The sequence below is a fragment of the Hylaeus volcanicus genome, chromosome 4, assembly GCF_026283585.1.
Source record: "Hylaeus volcanicus isolate JK05 chromosome 4, UHH_iyHylVolc1.0_haploid, whole genome shotgun sequence".
Taxonomy (NCBI): Eukaryota; Metazoa; Arthropoda; class Insecta; order Hymenoptera; family Colletidae; genus Hylaeus; species Hylaeus volcanicus.
Window position 1 is genome coordinate 13,073,843 of NC_071979.1, and position 14,620 is coordinate 13,088,462.

Here is a 14,620-nt window from a genome sequence, read left to right on the forward strand (position 1 = left end):
TTTGAAGAATGCGCTCCGACCATTTCAGCTAAAACTTCGAAGTCTAAATGTATCTACAGAGTCATTAAAGTGATGCGCTTCGAACAGTACACGAAGGACTATTTTTAAATTCGGAAACTTTAAACGCATTTTTCTCAAAACACAAAATTTCGCGTGCCGTGCAATGTAGCTTAGAGATTTCTCAGCCGATTGCTATGAAACTTAGCACAAAATATTCCTTAAATTATTCTTCTTTGCATCAACCTAAAGGTTTTTATAAAAAATTGAAATAAAAAATGTTTTTAATCATTTTTTTATAACAACATTTTTTTAACGTGGCGTGAAATTTTAAATTTAAAATCTTTTTTTTTTAATCTAGGTTGATGCAAAGCGTGTTACTATATTTTAACGAAAAATTGGTGAATTTTTTATTTCAAATAATTAGAGTGATCTGTGCGTTGCACGGCGCATTTTCGAGAAGTCAACTTCAAACAGCTGCTGTTTATTCATTTATAAATATTTTTACATACGACAAAATTATATAGATTACGTAGATGCTACAAAATAACAAGTAATTAGTTGTAAATAAATATATATTACGCACACTTCAAAAATAATTCGCGAAAAAGCGGTTTTTTACTTGACCCTCCCCCCTTAAAACGTCATAAATCACTGAATTTCTAGTATTTATTCATTTTTATTGTTCTAGAATATTAACAAGAAAAAAAAAATACCTTCATTCGATAAATGGATGTCAAAGTAAACATACTCCTTTATTACGCTTGGTTTCAATCACACGATGAGAATTTCAACTAAAAACTAAGGCAACAATTTACTATGTTTCTCCGCGAAAGAATCGCGTCCAAGGCGACGAGTAGTTCGAAATTAATTCGTTTGACCCACACCTATCGTCGTAGCTCCGTAATTTCTTCTAGGTCACGCGAAGTTAATTAGCCACAGCCAATAGCACAATCGCATTATGGCGCTGGTGTATGTATATGCTCCCGCGTTATTAACGATTGTTCTTCTCCTACGCTACGTAGCCCCCCTTCTATGAGCCATTCCACGTCAAATTGCATAAGATTTGGCACCTAGGTCATCGATTTTGGGCGTCGGCCTAGTTCTCTCATTCTATAAAAGTGCAACGTTTAATGATTTGAAACTGCAGCAAGTTGAAACAAAAAATTTTTATAAATTAATTGTCACAGAAATATACTAAAGAGAATACCCTTGGCTGGAAGATACAGCGGTATGAATTTTTGACAAAGGTTTGTTGCCAACAAAAAAAAATTGTTTTATAGCATTAATGTCTTTAACGTAATCATCATCGAGGGGTACTATCCTATTGAAAGACTTACTTTGTTTTTCAACGTAATTCTACGTACCAAAACAAAATGTTTTCAAAATTTCTTGACAAATCTCATAGAACCTATGTTGTATTTGTTAGAGCATCACCATACCAAATTTGATAATATTCGAATAAACCACTCCTGAAGATATATAGCAAAACAGAGACCAACATACGGATATATCTGCACTTATCCACGCATACATTTCTCGACGCATCGGAGTGCCTCGAGCCTAAAAATGCATATAAAAACCGGTTGAAAAATTCAACATGCATGGACGAGGACATGTATGCATATTGATCTGTTATGCTTTAAATTTCAGAAGTGGTTTGGCATAAAATCGTAAAATTTGCTGTGCTGACTTTTATACACGAGCTATTAATTTTCGAAAATCTCTGTAGGGACATATTAACGTCTGTGCAGCTGAAGGAGAAGGTTGGCTAACTTGAACTCCTAAATTGTCATTTTTCGAACCAGAGAAGTAGAAAATATTTTAGATGTACTTTTATACTCCCTTCAAAAAACTATCAAGAGTCTCGGGTAAAAAATCGATTAGTTTGTAAGTTACGAATTTTGTCCCAAATATAGTCCTCACAGTGTGCTGTGGGAAATTCCGTTTCGAAGTTCGAAGGTGAAAAAGCGAGTCGCCTGCGATCCAGCGGCTAAGAACGAGCTGGTATGCGCGGTTTTATCATTAAAGGAACGCCCGCAATGGGAACTTTCGTTGGCCGGAATAACGATCGAGATTCGAACGGCGGTGTTATTTCGAAATCACACGGTACATGAGTCTAATTGAACGACTTCCTGCGGCGTCGCGCTAACGGGGAACAGATTTCGGATCCGCGGGCGTAACTCGCGGCCGACGATTCGAAACTCCTCCGAAAACGAAGGACCGATTCGCCCGCGCGCTGCAAACTTTGAGATAGGAGCAAACAGAGCGAAACCCGGTGAAAAAGGGGGCGAGAGAGACCGGAGGACGAGCCGGGTTAAAGCTGGGGTGGGCGAAATACGCGGAGACAAAGATAGACATCGAAAAAAGGAAAACAGAACGAGAGGGGGAGAGAAAGGAGAGGTGAGAGAGGAGAAACGGAGTCGCTAGGTCGAGGTGGCGCGTAGGTGGAGAACGTCGAGGGTAGGAGACGATGGGGGTAGGGGGACGGTCGGTTGACAAGGGTGGGTGGCAAGAGAAGAAGTCCCCCGGAGCTCTCCTCCACCAACTTTATAATTCTTGCGACGCTTTTGGGGAATGAGATTGTCGGCGTTGGGGTAGGGGTATAAAGGGGAGGTTTAAGGTAGTCCGCTGGCGCCAGTGACGTCTGCCGAATAGCTGCTGACTTCCAGACTCCTGTAGTTTCGGCTAAGTGGTTCCCTTTTGCCCCACTTGAACGTCTGCACACCTTCCACCCGCACGTCGCACCTATCGACGCTGAGGAATCGCCGATTTATATCGACTCGCGGAATCGTCTGATTTACAGCCACTGGTCATCCAATTACGATTCACATGCAAGGCTTTCACTTTTCTAACTACAACGCTGTATCGTAAATGGCAAATTGTCCTTTTTGCTGTTTAACCCTTTGCACTCGAAGCCATTTCGTTACAGAATGCGCAAACAGAAATCATGTCGTATTATATAATGTGTTTGGTTGGTAAGAAATTAATGTCGGTTTTTGAACTTTCGAACTTTGACACTGGATTCTGGAATAACAGTTTACTTTATTCTATTTGCGTTCCAATATCATCTTACAGTGCCGATGTCGCGCTGCATGCTGATAGGTATGGTGTTGTTTTTACTGTTAATTTGTGCTCACTTCAAATTATTTACTTCGCAGTGGATACTTCGCAAGTTCGAGTAATGGTGCGTTTACACGCTCAAGCTATTTGCACAAACCGGCTTGGGCAAGCCAATTTGTGCAAATGAACTGAATGAAATATAGCCTTTCGTTCGTTCAGTTCAATTTGCACAATTGTGAAGTGAGGAACTCCGAAAAATGTAGTTTATTAACTTCTTTTTTTATAATCAATGATATTGTACATATTCTTAAAAATCTTTAGAATAGATATAGTCCAAACAACGAGTACTACTTAATGTAATTTGAGAAATTAACAAGAAGATACGAAAAACCGGCAGAAATGTAGAAGCAATAAGTAATTGTAAAATGTATAGAATTGTATAGAAGCAATATGTTATTGTAAAATTGTGTCTGAAATGAAAAATCTGGACGAATGCGCACGCCTGAAATTGTAACTGAGGCTTGAACATCGTTTACACGCACCAATCTCAAGCCCAATCTCAAGCCGATTTTCTGTCAGGACAGATTTATCTCAAGCCAAATTTTTTGGCTAGCGCAAACTTCATGGCTGCGTTCACACGCTACGATTTACTTGTGGAAGCCAATTTGTGCAAATAACTTGAGCGTGTAAACGCACTCTAATATTCTTATATGAATATAAACTGGGTCATAAAGCTGCAACTGCGACTTGTAATATCAACGATGCATTTGGAGAAGATACCGTAAATGAACGCACGGTGCAGCGTTGGTTCAAAAAATGTCCAAGTGGAGATGAGAGCCTCGAAGATGAAGATGGTCGCGAACGCCCTTCTCTTGTTGATAACGACCAATTGAAGCCACTGGTGAAATATAGCCCACTATAACTGATCCACGAACAACTGTTCGACAACTTGCACAGGAGTTGGGTGTAAGCCATCCAACAATTATTGACCACCAGAGACTGCTAAGAAAATCAATTTCGGCTGCACTTTACTTTGGCGGACCTAAAATTTTTAATTTTTTTTTTTTACATAATCCTGTAGATTTCGGTAAGAAAAATCCGAAAGTGCTCGTTTTAAAGCGAGGAATCCAGTTCAGAAGTTATGGACGATTAAAAGTCGGCATTTTACCGTATTTGACTGACACTTTTCGACGCCATATTGCCTTATATTTATACCCTGTCGTTGAATTCTTAATAAAAGGGACTATCATTGTACACATTTCAAAAAGGGTGGGTCCATTTAAAAAAATGAAGGTGATCCTGATATCTTAACAAAAAATGACATAAAAACAAAAATGTTTTTAACATCGTGCGAGCCCCATTCGACCATTCAACTTTGTCTTTATGATATTTGACGTATCTTTAAAAATAACAAAGATATTTGAGGTGCTAACGTTAGGTGACTCGCTCTGTGTACAACCTCGACTAAAACTGTTAATCTTTGTTACATAGTCAAGTAACGGTATATTGTATTAGTCTTCAATCACTCCACTGTCAGAATTTGACATTCGTGAGATAAAATGAAATCTTAAACAGTTCGATAAGATCTGTAAGATTTATGCTTGCGCAGCACATCTTATATAATTCTCTATAGTTTCTCGTCTTGTGGTACCACCCGCGCTTAATTTTTAAAGGAATCGCTAAGAATTTATCTTCATTTAAAGGGTTATCGGGAAAGAAAACGCGCGATAAACCCTGGAATAGAGTACTATCTCCGTAGATATGCTTTGACTAGTCCAATCAGAGACACAATTCGTACAAAGCACTAGACTGCGAATGGCTACGAAATTCGAGTCAAAAGCGGAGAAACCAAAACGAACAATGCGAAAGAACATCGATCCGGAACTGGCGGGAAACGGCATTCGTATTTCATACATCGAACAAATTGCAGAAATGCCGGAGGCGCTAATATGCCAGGGCGCTACAGAGGGGTAGTGTTTTTTTTCGCAACGTCCAGTGCTGAAAAATATTTTTCTGAAAGCTAATATCTATCTGAGCCGATATTCGCCCGTGTAAATACTATCTACGCTCGTAGAGACAACAAAGAAGGCTCTCGTGTTAGCCGAATCTACCAAAAAGTCCAGAAAAATGAATGTGCGCGTGGCCATGTGCTTCTACACATCAACATATTTTTCTGGCCAAGTAGGGAAGAGGTGGAACACACTTTGGAACCGACGACGATAACGCGTCCCCGATTAAACGACAACTACGTTTTAACGAATAATTTCACTTGTCGATAAATAATTATTAGCGAGTGTAATTACAGGGCGCGTAGATGAAAACACCTCGGTAGGGTTATGTTTACTTCATTTGTACATGTACGATTTCAGACGGCGTTAGGAGCGAACTGTCGAAAGAAAAGAAAAGGAGCCCAGGAAGGGCCTGCCAAAGAAAGGGCAACCTCGCGGTCCATGTTCTCTGAATAGATAGCGACACAGTTTACGTGTTGTGCTTCAACAATAATTAACTCTTTGGGGCACGGTGGGATTAAAAGCGTCCCATCTTTTTGATGGACCGTAATGCATGGTGAGACATTTTTAATCCCACCTCGAAATTTTGCATAGCTGCATGTGTATAGGTTTATATTTCGTCTTATTTACGTAAAGCAGTTGGTAATATATCCATCCAATGTTACAAATGTATGCACTTATGTTGGCAACTTTCAACATGTTAATACCGGTTCAACAATTGTTGTAAGCGGAAGGTTTATTGCGATAATATTTCTTTCCTGGTTTTATGTGAAAAATCGTAGAGGTAAGTTAATTTATATAAAAATTAGTTCTATATAAACAAGTGAAGTGTTTTATAATAAAAACTAAAGATTAAATTTGTTTGCAAATGATGAAAGTATGATGGGATTTTATTCGTCCCACCATGCAACTTGGGGAGTAATACAAAAAAACATATTTTTATTTATTGTTTATGTTTTAATATTCTTAAAACTATAAATGTGATTTGAATATAGTGTTGGTAATTTTTGACCCTTCAGCTTACCTTTATTAATAAAAATATAAAAATTTTGTTTGATTTAAAACGCAATAAAACTCCTGTGCCACATGGGTCTACATATTTTATGACCTGAATTCCTGTGCCGCAAAGAGTTAACCCACAGAAGTGCGGCAAAAGATACGTATGCTACCTTTTATGTTCAGGGTGTCGGGATACCATTTCTACATTATGCGAAAAGAGTATACAAGAAAGTCTTTTTTCCTTTGTCACCCCTTATGCCCTTTATTTATTATATTTTATCTTTTGAAATAGAAAGTATTCTTTATTTATACACTATCCATGAATTAATCGATAGAGAGGAAGTTAAGAATATTAAATACTTGTTTTGTTTTTCTAACAAGAAAGTCACGAAATAGTCATGGATGAGAAATTAAGGGAGAAATACCTTTAGAGTCTTTAAAAGTAACAGATATTTTTTTTTTTCTACAACATGTTTGGACAGCGTCTCTAGAATATGATTACAAATTGTTAGTTTTGTCTTCAAAGTCTCCTTCAGTACAAGCGAGTTCGACAAAATATAATATTTATTTAAAAATAAAAGATAGTTATCGAAATTACTGAGAAGGAAAGGTAAAAGTTAAGGTAGGGAATATAAAGTACTTTATTTAATTAGAACATATTAAAAATTAAATAATTGTGCTCTCAAATATACACATACTTCATATACTAATGTATCAATCTCAGAACTTCGAAACGAACGATTTTTAGATTAATATTAATTAGGATTTTTGCTGCAAGAATTTGATATTTTCTGATTATTTGATATTTCACCAAATACTTTCTCTCCACTTTTACATTTTAATAAAATACCTTATCTATTTTGGTCCACCGATCGATTAATATTTTTTCTCGACTATTGAAATCGTCGAAAATTCGGCAAAGAAGACAATGTATACAGGGTGGTCCACGTAACGTGTTCACTCCATTGACTCCTGAAATATGCATAGTATGAAAAAACTTTTTATAAAGAAGTTGCATGATTCTAAGGAGCACATATGTAGTGCATATGTTCCTTTTTTAAATTGTAGCGTTTTTGAGATTTCAAGGTCAACTTCGTTATCTTAAATGAAATGCTATATTTTTTCTGTCATTACATCGAAAAACGTAGAATGTTGAGTAAAAAAGTATTAACCTTTATACCGTTATTTTAGGATAACGAAGCTGACATTGAAATCTCAAAAACGCCACCACCTATAAAAGGAACATATGCACTACATAATGTGTTCCTTAAAACCATGCAAGTTCTGTATAAAAACTTTTTTCATACCATGCATACTTTAGGAGTTAATGGGGTCGAGTACGTTACGTGGACCACCCTGTATATTAAACAAACATTATGCATACGGACATAACACGATACCGGGGAGATTGTATTGCATTACGGAAGCACGCAGCGAGCCTGGAAATTGCAAAACTTTTAAACGGCCCAAAATTAATGCATCACTTCAATAACCTAATACAGTATGCATTAATATTGCTGCGTTAAATGGGACTTGCAACCGTATTTCAATGAATTCCTAGAAATACCGGTCGCCTCGAATTTTCTAGAAGTTCACCGAACAAAAGCTACCGATATACACACGTGTTAGCGAAAATGCAGTCATTGCATATTTTAGTCCGCGAACAAACATAGACATTACTATTCCGTATATACTTTAGAAAAATATTTCCATTTTATGGAGATATACATCAATTATATGTTTTCCTTCGTATCCAAGTAGATAGTCGAAACGTTTATAAAATTTGTGAGAAAATCTACTTAAAGTCCATAAATATATAGATACATTTAGTTTATAATATACAAACAACAGTTAGTTTGGATTAATATTCTTGAAAATAGTGTTCAAATGTGGTGGACTCGTACATTTATTTACATTACCGACAAGAACACACAAATAAATTAATAAGAAAAATGAAACTCTCATACCTTAAAATCAGCCTACAACATTATTTACACAAATATTAATCCAAACAGTCCGAATATTAAAGTTTGAAATCAAAGGTTGTGACGTGCAAACTGTTGCGATAGATAGATATAAGTATAGACAATATGAACAATTGTAACGTGTACATATTAGAAACGCGGGCCCTGTTCAGGACTTGCAACAGCGACGCTCCTGCGGGGAAAAACCCCCGTACGCGACACAGTACCGAGCGTCCTGCCAGGTATCACCCCGGAAAAAACCCATAAAAATCGGAACTTCTCCATGATCCGCGCTCGGCTATGAAATAGCCGAGAGAGAGACTTTGAAAGCAAGTACGCCTTACACTTGGAGAGCAGACGACACCACGCGCTGTTCGGCACTCTTCAAATACCGGCATTTTTTCCAAACCCTGTCCAGAGGAAGACGTATACACGGCACCTCCACCCTTCTTACATTTTGAGCCAAGAAAGAAGACGTGTTCCACGGCACTCTCGAAGCTTCCTCCGAGCATCTTTCATTCCTCCGACTGGATTTTTAATCGCGCCGTGTAAAAGTTCGAGCGTGTGCGTGAACCTCGCCCGTATCGCGAGAAAACCGTGACATCTTTGTTAACTTTAAAACAAATGTAAAAATATTAATTTTACTTAATAAATAACCAAAGTTTTTTCAAACAAGATCTCGTTACAAGGTATCTTTTTGGAAAGTGTGCATTCATTGGAAAAGAAAAATACATGTGTCTCGTTTCTGTTGTGGTTTTAATTTTAATTCAGAAATAATTATTTCATTTCACATTTGCGTACATGCAATCAAAGAAAATTCATGAATAATTTCGGAAATATTCGAAACGAGAACAATTCTAAAAATTGTGCTGTTATATCGTAACGCATTAAACTAGACTGGCCAAATATTGAATATTACTGTCCTTTATATTTAAAATCACAGAGAAAAGAGATACCGTTAGACAAAAGCTGCGTTAAAACCAGAGGTGGATAAATTTTATACGAATCATACGTACCGAATAAAACCAACGTATACCGATTTATTATTAAGAATTGTACGATTGAACGGTTAAATTTTTATTTGTTCGTTATAAGTGTTCTATCGTTCAAATTCTGAAATTCAGAGATTTTTTCTCCAAATTGAACCTAATATTCTCGAAATCAGTTTTCAAGAAACCTTTCAAAAGAGCTAACAAAAAAAATCGACTTATAAACAAATTTAACAGTGTTGTGACCCCTTAATCCCACTATAATTTTACGCGGAGTAGGTCGCATTCGAATTGCAATAAAATCACTGACATAGACCGCGAAAGGTGATCGATCTAGCGTGGAATGACCCTTCCGGTTTTCCTGTTTGCGCGTGATTTCCCCTCGCCGTTTTCGACGAGCCTCTCCAAACGTTAACGCGCACGGAATCAGCCGCGATCGCGGTGAATTGAACCCGATAAAAAGCGAAATCGCAACAAATTGCGACGAACCCAAACGCAGCGTTCGCCTGGCCAAAAAACGAACGAGTCTATCGTAAGCCCCCAATGTGTCATGATTTCCGGAATTATACAGCCCCTGATTTAAAATCGGCCGCGATTAACGCGAATCAACTTATTAGCACTCGATATTCGCAAATCAGAATTACAATTCGCCGCCCCCCTTTTTTCCTGGCGAATATCGTTGCTCGGCTGGACCACAAATTGCGCGCGAAAATCCGATGCGTTTTTCACGTCAAGCACGCTTAACCCCTTGCCTCACCATTAACTTTGTGTCCACGCGTGCCACAGTCAGCAATAAAGTCACTTGCCTATCATTGCCAAGCATCGGTCGGTGGTTTTTCGTTAATAATTCAGAAACGAAGCATCATCAGACATTTTTCTAAAGCAAATTGTGATTCAGTATCGTCCCAGCTACCCCCCATTTCCGGTTCTTACACTAATTCTGAGACACCCTGTATAAATAAACAATGTTGCTTCACTCGTGCGTCGATTCTTGTTTGTTTATACAGTTTGAGATACCCTACCCTCCCATCTTCCCCAACAATTCCAATAACAAAAAAGCGTCGACATATCAGAAGAAGCACATTGAAAGTACATTTAGTATAGTAGGAGTCTCGCATGGTGAATGCTATACTAGACAATATTTGAGCTTAGTAAAGATTATAAATAATCCCTGTATCATGCAAAAGTCGGATGTATTATATGAAAGTGACGATGGTGGTACAGTAGGCTGTTCTAATGATGATAATGGGATTGACACCGGTCATCAAAGTGACAAAAATAGAAATAATACAAAAAATTGAAATTTCAAAATGTACTCTTTCTAAGCTTCCACATTATTATTCAGTTGAGTGAAATTAAATAGTATGTTTTGGACGCATCAAGTTGTGTTTTATTTGTATGTCAAGGGGTTAATTGGCGTTCCTTGATAGCGAAACCACGTTTGAGAAAATTTCCCGTTTCGTTAAACACTTTCCTCCCCTCCCCCGTTTTCGTTAAACCGTTCCTCCCCTAGGACACGTTAAATCATAATCCGCGGATTGGATTACATATATTATTCAATCTCTATTCTTTATTCAGCATTTTGCAGAAACGCGAGAAAAACATCAATGGTGTTATAAATTTCCACGTTAACGTATTTTTCGACACCGTAAACGTTGGCCGAGGAAAGCGTCTGTTTTCACGTTTTTCCACGAACAGCAGACAAATATTTTCGACATAATTCGACACAGCCAGGGAAATGTAACTGTTATCGTGCCCAAGTCAATACCGATTTCGGACAAAACACAGATGGATGCGTGGTGTATAAATGTGGCGGCACGCACGAGATGGTATACAAAGCGGTGGGTAGAACGTCCATGCGATTTATTAAATACTGTACCAGTGAGCATTGTTATGACGCGAGTGTGCAAATATTATTTTGCATGTACACCAATCGATGTTATTCGGTTCTGCCCGTGTGTACAATTCTGTCCTCGGTACCACTAGCGAAATTTTAGTGGACCGACTTCCATGAGCCGTAAGAAGGCTGCCACGAAGAAACGAAATCTGTACAGGGATATCGAGTGCATTCAAGTAAAGAGATTTAGAGTTTCAACAATATTAACTCAATATGCTTTACACTGTTTGCTGGTCGTTACGTACTCTTCATGTTTGTCAATATTTCGCTTGGCACTTCTTGTGTCAAAAGTCGACTTAATAACGCAAGCCACATTGGGACACTGGGATTTATATATAAAAAGTTACCAAGGGTTTATACATATGTCGAGAGTTGGTAACTTTAATTATTTACATGAAAAACCATGAGAAAAGGTGGAGGTCAAAGTTGATCGATCTACAAACTTAAATAAAATAGAGATGATCAAATTGCGCATGAAAAAGAAGTTATTCATGAATAATAAAATAAAATTGAATATTCTTTCTTCAAAAGTAAATCAAATATTTATAATGAAATCGAATTAAAATCTCATTAAAAATGAACAACCTCGATGCAAAAACATTCAGAAACATATTTTCTCTCGTAGTTTTTCCATTTTTTAAATAAATATTGCAAGCAGCTAGTTCTTCAAACATATTAAAATTGTCATCAATATGAGGGAGCAATGATTCGAAATAAATGAAATTCTTTGGTGTTTGAAACTTTTATTTAAAATAATTATATTCGATCTGTGTAGAGTATAATAAAATTTAGTATTCCTTTTTTCAATTTGTGAGCAGAAAAGTAAGTCAACAAAGTCAATGAATGTACACGAGATTTGATTATTTATCCTTGTTTATTTCTTTCACCGTTTTGCTTACATATTAGACGAATCGTACAGCTAACACATTTAATGCTGATACGAGAATTATTTTACATGCGGATAAATAGTATTCACTCACGAGCGAACACTAAAGATCTCTGTTTCTCATGTCTATCATTCGCATACATGGATGTACGTACACATTAAAACATATCCGAATAATTAATCATGCAATCCTTGGTACCAGGGCACCTGTATCCATTCGAAAACATTTATCAGAGTATATGCGCGCGGACCTTGCATTATAAATAACATTTAAGTTTTCTTCAAGAGCACGATTTGATTATACAGGTCGCGGTCAAATAACATGTACTATCGGGCACGAGGTGGTTCTTTATGAAAAGTAAGAACAAAATATGGAATAAACTTTGTACATTTAAAGCTTAGTTTTTGAGAAAATCGAGTTTGAAAATCCTATTCGTACGTAAGCTGTTACGGCTAAGTTACGTAACTGATAAAACAAGTACAATACATAAGTATTGTGTGTATTTTTTCTTGAACTCGGTAACTTTTAAACGCTGGATAGACGTTGTTTAGAAACACGATATGCGTTATACGATGCTCGACGAACCGTAACTCAGCCGTAACAGCATACGTACGAATAAGATATTCAAACTCAATTTTCTCAAAAACTAAACTTTAAATGAAAAAATGTTATTACATAGTTTGTTCTTATTTTTTCATAAGGAACCACTTCGTGTCCTCTAGTGCATGTTATTCGGCCCCACCTTCCATTTAAATAATAAAATTTCTACTACTTGTCCACTTAACTCCAACTGTAATTGACAAAATCCTCGAAAGGCCGCAGGTTCCCTATGTTTCTCTGACCTATTACATTGATCATCATAGTTTAACAACTGCAGAAATATATATTCTATCAAATTAAACCTATCGCTTATTTTGGGCGCATAAATTGTCTCTGAAAAGGTTTGCAACTTTCTCTATTAAAGGGTCAGCTCGCCAACGAAAGTACGTGGAACGTGACACTCGCGTCCTAGCTAAGCGTCAGTCTGATCTCTTTCGTCAGCTTCAAGGATTCGATTCTTTCAGCGCACTGCGTTGTCTAACATGAAAATTCACCAGGACCAGATTCATCGTCGAACAGAATTCCCGCCATGGATTCGATAAGATCCCCATCGATCTAAAATTTTTCTTCGACATTTGGTAGAAAAGGTACAATGAATATAAAAACAAGGGGGTTCCGATTTATTTCGCGAATCAATCATTTCACTTCTTCGACTTCTATACATAAATTACAGAAAGAAAGAAAGATACCGACTCAAGTCCTTTCTACCAAGCATCAAAGTGCACGCTGGTGTTCATCGACGTGGATGAAATATCTTCTAACAAAATTGAGCCTCCCAGAAGAGTTGTTCAACTTCTTCAAACGAAAAATAGAGGATACCGTTTCGAGATTTTTTCTCGACAATTGACTAAGACCGCAAGATTTCGAGAAAGGAAGTTGATCGGTACGACTCCTGAGAAGTTCATCGATAATGCTTGACTCACCGATGAGCTGTCCCTCGGACGATCCGTGAAAATGATCCTGTCCGTCTAGTAAGGCGATGACAAGTACGATGGAGGTGTCGAGGGCAGTGGGGTCCACTGCTAGTGAACCCACGAGGGAGGTGCAGCAGGAGTCGCCGCATTGGTGCTCACGTAAACTCCTGCGGGTGCGTTTCCAGCCGTCGTGCCGACGACGTTGTTCTGAGACACGGCACCGTTCTGACCGATGTTTCTATCGCTCACTTGAATCGCAGCCGTGCCCATCACGCTCTGCTGGAAGTTGAAGTCCAACGTTCCGTCCATCGACAGCTCGTGTTTGATCACCTGAGATACAGGTTTTACTGTTTGGTGCATTGGTAGACTATTTATTGGATTACAAGTGAGGCGAATAGGCTTACACAAACGTACTCTATAAAAAGAAAGACTGTATTCAAATAAGATTATTAGGGATATAAGTTATCCATGTAAATAAGGATTTCTTGATAATACAGGGTGTCCCGTAACTGGTGGTACGAGCGAGTAGGATGTGATCCTACGTGAAAAATTGAATCGAAAATGTAGAATGAAAATTTTTCATATGACGCTTTATTCTCGAAAATAATAAGTTTGAAAATTTGTCGAATGTTAAAATTTAGCTACGATCTCCGGACTTATCACCTTTAGATTTTTATTTGTGGGGTCATGTTAAGTCGATTGTGTACAGTGATGACCTGACGTAGCGCTTGAATAATTAAAATTGCACAACGAAACGTTAAAAAACATTCAATCCAATTTAATAAGGAGAGCACAGTTATGTTTGCGACAACGTGAACATCACTTCCAACAGTTCATAAATTACATGAATTCTGGAAATCTATTCATCGATCCATTGATTACGTTTACGGACAAGAATGGAGGTGATCTATAATGAAATCCGTCGAGCTAAAGCTGATCCAAGTGCACGTGTACTCGACGAATTTTCAAACTTATTTTTTTCGAAAATAAAGCGTCATATGGACAAATTTTATTTTACATTTCAGATTCAATTTTTCACGTAGAATCACCCCCCCAACCACCCCCCCCTCCACTCGCTTGAACTACCAATTACAGGACACCCTGTATATTTAAATAGGAATTGACCGGGGGAATGACTACTAGCCAGAGGAGAAAAGTTCAATGGTGTATTAGTAGGCTACTAAAAGGCTGTGTTTAAATAAGATTATTAGAGATAAAAAGGATCTATAAAAAAGCCAATCTTCTAAACTATCTATACTAATAATATTATAATGAGGTAAAGGTTGTTTATTTGTTTGTTT

General features: G+C 37.5%; 1 protein-coding gene across 2 annotated transcripts in view; it reads right to left on the reverse strand.

The window, feature by feature from the left end:
• The window catches only part of LOC128875842 (forkhead box protein O), a 328,836-nt gene that overhangs the window by 80,803 nt on the left and 233,413 nt on the right, over nt 1-14,620 (reverse strand). The window contains exon 7 of one of the 2 annotated variants that reach the window (XR_008456895.1): nt 13,329-13,649. Coding sequence is in view for 1 of the 2 variants with exons in the window: in XM_054121773.1 (XP_053977748.1) it covers nt 13,428-13,649 (222 nt within the window). In the remaining variant the exon portion in view is untranslated. Of the gene's footprint in view, nt 1-12,596; nt 13,650-14,620 lie in introns of those variants that run through there. The other variant, XM_054121773.1, reaches the window with a different exon arrangement.